The 5940-nt window shown below is 39.2% G+C and overlaps 2 protein-coding genes across 2 annotated transcripts; both read right to left on the reverse strand.

The window, feature by feature from the left end:
* Positions 1-49: 49 nt before the first annotated feature.
* Positions 50-4279, reverse strand: LOC103517297. The gene is made up of 7 exons (XM_026829438.1): positions 4214-4279; positions 3596-3721; positions 3363-3452; positions 2821-2951; positions 2159-2372; positions 305-451; positions 50-76 (listed from the first exon to the last, which is right to left on the reverse strand). The coding sequence occupies exons 1-7, from the start codon at positions 4277-4279 to the stop codon at positions 50-52; spliced, it is 801 nt and encodes a 266-aa protein (XP_026685239.1).
* A 169-nt stretch (positions 4280-4448) lies between these two features.
* LOC113470748 (helicase SKI2W-like) lies at positions 4449-5743 on the reverse strand. Its single transcript, XM_026829439.1, has 3 exons — positions 5720-5743; positions 5111-5236; positions 4449-4577 (listed from the first exon to the last, which is right to left on the reverse strand). The coding sequence occupies exons 1-3, from the start codon at positions 5741-5743 to the stop codon at positions 4449-4451; spliced, it is 279 nt and encodes a 92-aa protein (XP_026685240.1).
* Positions 5744-5940: the final 197 nt, after the last annotated feature.

Below are 5940 nucleotides of genomic sequence, written 5' to 3' on the forward strand. Positions count from 1 at the left end.
TCTGATACACTTGAATAATAAATAAACTAAATGAAAAAAAAAAAATAGTTCATCCCGATCCCCGAAGGGAATTTATCTAAAAATTAAGAAAGAAAAAAAAAAATCTTGTTACAACATTTTTTTTACCCTCTTTCAAGAAATTACTTATTTTGACAGTCTTTTTTAAGAGCCTTAATCCTCGATAGTCTAGATCTGTTCATTAAATTGCCTGGATTTTTTTTTTCAGGTATTTTTAAATTTATTTTTTATATAAAAAGGTGTTTTTTACTCATTATTTTTTTTTTTCTAATAGATAGGTACTTACCTCGGAGTGATCTCTATTGTTGAACACATCAATATAGATCTCATGCAGACCATGCAATGCATATTGAGAATGTTCCCCCAGTGACGTATTGCGGAATCTGAGCTGCTGTCTCATCTCCCAGTTACTCACTATGCCGTCGAAATTCAGCTGCAAATGGAAGCAAAATAGGAATCAGGTAAAAGTAAAGGTACATGAGAAGAGATTGGAAGTCGCAGAAATGAGAATGTTGAGGTGGAGTTGTGGAGCTACGAGAATGAACAGAATCAGGAATGAAGTCATAAGGAATAGGATATTGTATGTACTATGTACGTTGCAAATCGGGCATTCAAGGAACATAAAGGACAGACAGGAAAGTTTTTGATATTGATTTTGTGGAGGTGTTGACCTGGGTTGGATGGCAGAGATTGCCTAAGGCAATAATCCCGCCTTTTGTTAAATTTGTACTTTATGTATTGTATGAATTTTCAACAATAAAGAGTTTATTATGATTATTATTATTAGGCCATTTTTCTTCTCCCATCCCAATATTTCCCTACAATGTCATTGCTGGCTGCCAAGGCAGGACAAAAGTTTAGGTGTGAGGAATTCATAGGGGCATTCAAGGAACATAAAGGACAGATAGGAGAGTCTTTGATATTGATTTTGTGGAGGTGTTGAGCCAGACAGTCTAAGGCCCCAAGTGACCTACTTACCTTCTTATACAGAAGAAAATTTAAGTAGGTACTTACACTTAAGAGTAGCCTAAATTAATGCAGCACATAGTTAGTTATTTTTCTATAGGGATCATCCTGTTATACATATTTGTAAGTAAACATGCAAGCTAATAGGTATACTATGCAAATATTATCTCAACCTTATCTTGGCAAGTACCTTTATCTATGTAGACACTAATGACTTCTTGCTCTCTCATTGCAGTCCATAAAAAAAAAAATATGGCAATGGACAAAACCAAATGATTTCATATTATCTACCGTACACATACAGCATGAATTTGTCTAGAAAATGACCTTCGTCCAAGTGTTAAGGAGATCTTCTCTTTGAACTTCAGTTAACCTTGCGTTCCGTTTGTCTGATAGTGCTCAACTCATAGCTAGAGACTTCTGAGTAAGGTGGTTCGCACACGGGTTGCAAATGTAAAATATTCATTTTCCTCGAATTAGCCATAAGCCCGCTTCCACACGAAAGGTTGATGGGCATCGGCTGAAACACTTCCACAATAGAAACTTTATTTCTACCAAAATCCTTACCCCTCATCTACTTTAAATGGCTTCTTCTACCAAAATCCTTTGATCTTATCTTCCTCTTTTATGTCTTCTAGTCGAATTTGATCGACATTTAGCCCTAAATAGCGGTTGAACCGAACGAGCCTCGACCCAGGCACCCAAGGCAGGACAAAAGCTTAGGTGTGAGGAATTCATAGGGGCATTCAAGGAACATAAAGGACAGACAGGAAAGTTTTTGATATTGATTTTGTGGAGGTGTTGAGCCAGACAGTCGTGCCAGTGAGCAACCTAAAATGAGCGACAGCAGGAATAGGATAAAGGTAACAGAAGTGTTGAGGAAGATCCAGGAAAGGAGACTGCAGTGTGACAGAAGAGATGAGAGCTACATAGGGAAAAAGAGTCGAGAGAATGGAAGTGAGGGGGAAAAAAGGGCGAGGGAGAAAAGGGCGAGGGAGACCAAAGAAAAAGTGGAAAAATTGTATGAATCAAGACTTGGGAGAGAAAAAATTATCAGGACAGGAAGTAAACAATAGGGCTGCCTGGAAGAGACTGACAAGAAAAGCCGATCTTATTTAAATTGGAAAAAGCTAGGAAGAAGTAAAGTATTTGCTACAGGGGGTAACTTTCTTACCTTAAGTATAGGAGTGTTAACCACACCCCATATGTTCTGCACCTGAATATTGACAATAGTGTGGTTCATACTCAGGGATCCTAACATGACAGGGTCCGAAGTAAGCAGGGTGAGCATTTGATAGTACAAGGCAGGTTTGGGCGGGTCGGAACTGTTCGGATCGGACGCATTGACAGACGGACCCGGGGTGGTGGTGTCGGTGAATATGAGAACCCTGTTGAATAAAATAGAGTGTTAGATAATGCCATAAGTATAACCTCGCGCCCGAGTGTTTCACCTCAGTTATTTCGTAACAATGAAACAACTGCTACATTAGACTCATGTGGTCTGTGTCGTAGCATGCCCATCCCGTAGTATGTCCCTCATCAGATGGGTGATAATGATAAGAGACACAATACTCCCTATTCACTTAGGTTCTGCTTCAACACAAGAACACCAGAAAATTAAATATTAGCAATCAAAAAGGGAGTGCAATTTTTTTGTCAACGATGAGATTCGAACTCGGGACCTTCAGCATGATAAGCAAGCGCGTTACCACTGGGCTAACTTCATTTCTTGGTTTATTAGTGTGGAGTTTCTCTAACCTATGTGCTTTTACATTTTCTTGTAAATAAAATTTTATTGAAATGTTCAATAACAAATTTGATTTCAGTATGATTTACCTATACAAAGCTCTCCTATGATCAACCTTGAGCAGGAGACCTAGCTTATCCCGATGTTCCAAGGTCCAGATATGAAGTACAATACCGGGAACAATAGCATTCTTGAACTCTGCTGTCTTCTCTACGAGTGACTGAAACCACGACCAAAGTGCGTTAAATCACATGTGAGTGTCGCACGTAAGACACAAAATAACAAACACAGAGGAATTATAATTTCATTAAAATGGGTTGACTATGTAAAAAGAGAGAATAAAGAGAGAGAAATCTTGAAAAAAGAAAGAATAAAGAGAGAGAAATCTTCTCTTTTTCTTTTTCTTCGCCTTTTCCCGTCTATTGTTTTGGCAACAAATTTTACGAGTGCATGCCCTTCGCACTCAATCTTTGCTATTTCTTTAGCAAGGGAAATACAGGCTGGTATACTCCTTGTTTAAAGTCCACCAGCCAGACTAAGCAAGTCTACTCCCTAGTTAACGTCCCCCAGCCAGACTAAGCTGGTCTACTCCCTGTTTAACATCCCCCAGCCAGCAGAGAAAAAAACTTACCATATAAGAGTCGCGAATTTCGAAAAACCGCTTCGCCTGATCGAAGAAGTTCTCGAACAGAACGTCCGTGTCCTGAGCCTGGAAGGACCCCTATTGCTCAGCTTTGGTAGTGTTAAGTAATCACTACAAGGAATTAATCAACAGATCAGTTGCGCTTACTTGGGTGTTTAATATTTAATATTTTCCCAATTGCAACTCCTCCATTAGGTATTAGGTACTTTAACATGTCTTACCTTTGTTTTCTTAGTGTTGCCCACCCAATCGGCAAACTCCAGCGTGTTAGGTACGGTGGCGCTTAGCATCACAATGCACACTTCCTTGGGTAACAGAATCAATACTTCCTCCCATACATGACCTCTCTGTAAACATAGGAAGAAAATGTTCAAAATGTTGAGAACACGTTGACTTTGCAGTGCGGTAAGTCCCGAGTTCAGGGTGATTCCCAGAATCGACAAAATTTGGCATAAAATCCTACTTGAGTTTGCATTGACCCAGCATCTAAAAGGGAAGTATCGTGTCTTCTTGCACAGTTACTGAGAGACATACTACGGAAAATAGGAAAATCTCAGCCAAGTTTGTCTGGCAAATTTTATCTCTTTTTTTGGTTTCATACAGCGCAGTGCAGCGCGAAAACACAACATAGTCAAAGCGCCCAACAGAAAAAAAAAGTTTGATAAAGGGAACTCTAACTGTTAAAGTCATATCGAGAGACGTAAGGCAGGATAGGAGAAAACCAGCCGTTTATCCTGTCTTCCTTTTCTATTCCCATCTAAAGTCACTGCAAGAATACAAAGGTTTTTAGTGACGGGGCTTTTACCCTTCATTCGGTTACAAGCTACCCACCTACTCACAATAACATCACTCAGGCTGAGTTGGGCCGAGAAAAACCAGCAGCGCGCGTTTGCCAAGATGGTCATCCATCCGAATATCAAACACCCGAAACGTTGCTTAACTTAGTGATACATTGGGAACTGGTGCATTCAACATGCAATCACCATCTAAAATTGGTAGGTAGGTTGGTTGGTATCAACTGCTGGGACTTGACTATCAGGTCATTTTACGTTAAAAATTAAAATAACTGGAAACTTACCCCCTGGTCAAAAACTCTCCCTCTGCTTCTCGTATTAGGAACAGCTGATTTTTCTCCAGCACAGGACCTACGTATAGGAAATGTTTCAAAGGCACAGGTCGCTTCAGTGTACTCACCACGTACACCTGGAATACAATAGCAACAAATAGAATAGCGTAGCACTAAATAGAATAGAATAAATGGTTACAGTTATACTAACCAGCTACCGACGAATAAAATTGAGAATACCCTTTATTAACACTTCGAGAGCTGAGCTGAGCAGTAAAACCCACTCCAAATACTACATAGTAATACCGCAGTGGTCTAACTTTATCAAATTGAAAAAATACAAATCTAGTCAATTTCTCAAATAATGAGAAGTCCACACCTTCGTTGGGATTCGAACCAGTACCTTTCTGTTTGACAGAAGAGTCTCACAGATAAAAAAAAAAAAAAAAAATAGTATAAAATAAAAAAAAATCTTACAATTTCTGCCTCAATTAGCCTGTAAAGGCCCAAGGACGCAAAAAGGACCCCTATTGCTCAGCTTTGGTAGTGTTAAGTAATCACTACAAGGAATTAATCAACAGATCAGTTGCGCTTACTTGGGTGTTTAATATTTAATATTTTCCCAATTGCAACTCCTCCATTAGGTATTAGGTACTTTAACATGTCTTACCTTTGTTTTCTTAGTGTTGCCCACCCAATCGGCAAACTCCAGCGTGTTAGGTACGGTGGCGCTTAGCATCACAATGCACACTTCCTTGGGTAACAGAATCAATACTTCCTCCCATACATGACCTCTCTGTAAACATAAGAAGAAAATGTTCAAAATGTTGTGAACACGTTGACTTTGCAGTGCGGAAAGATTTCCAGAATCGAGAAAATTTGGCATAAAATCCTACTTGAGTTTGCATTGACCCAGTATCTAAAAGGGAAGTATCGTGTCTCAGTGGCGTAGCGTGGTCTAAATTCAAGTGTAGGGCTCATGCACAGGTCTACCAAGTCCCATCACAGTAGGTACATGCCATTAATATTTATGGGTATTAGAGTGAACTTTTGAGTTGTATGGCCGCCATACACGCCATACATACACGCTACGCCACTGTCGTGTCTTCTTGCACAGTTACTGAGAGACATACTACGGAAAATAGGAAAATCTCAGCCAAGTTTGTCTGGCAAATTTTATTATTGGATATGTTATTATTAAATGGCCTGGCCTATTATTAAATGTTATTATTAAAAAATATTAACCTGGCGAATTTTATCTCTTTTTTTGTTTTTATACAGCGCAGTGCAGCGCGAACGACATGTTTTAACATATAGTCAAAGCGCCCAACAGAAAAAAAAAGTTTGATAGAGGGAACTCTAACTGTTAAAGTCATATCGAGAGACGTAAGGCAGGATAGGAGAAAACCAGCCGTTTATCCTGTCTTCCTTTTCTATTCGATTTCGGCACTCTAAGATCTCAGATACATATCTGCTAAGTTAGTGAGCAAAAATATAAAA

This window comes from Diaphorina citri, unplaced genomic scaffold, assembly GCF_000475195.1.
Source record: "Diaphorina citri unplaced genomic scaffold, Diaci psyllid genome assembly version 1.1 scaffold1797, whole genome shotgun sequence".
NCBI lineage: Eukaryota > Metazoa > Arthropoda > Insecta > Hemiptera > Psyllidae > Diaphorina > Diaphorina citri.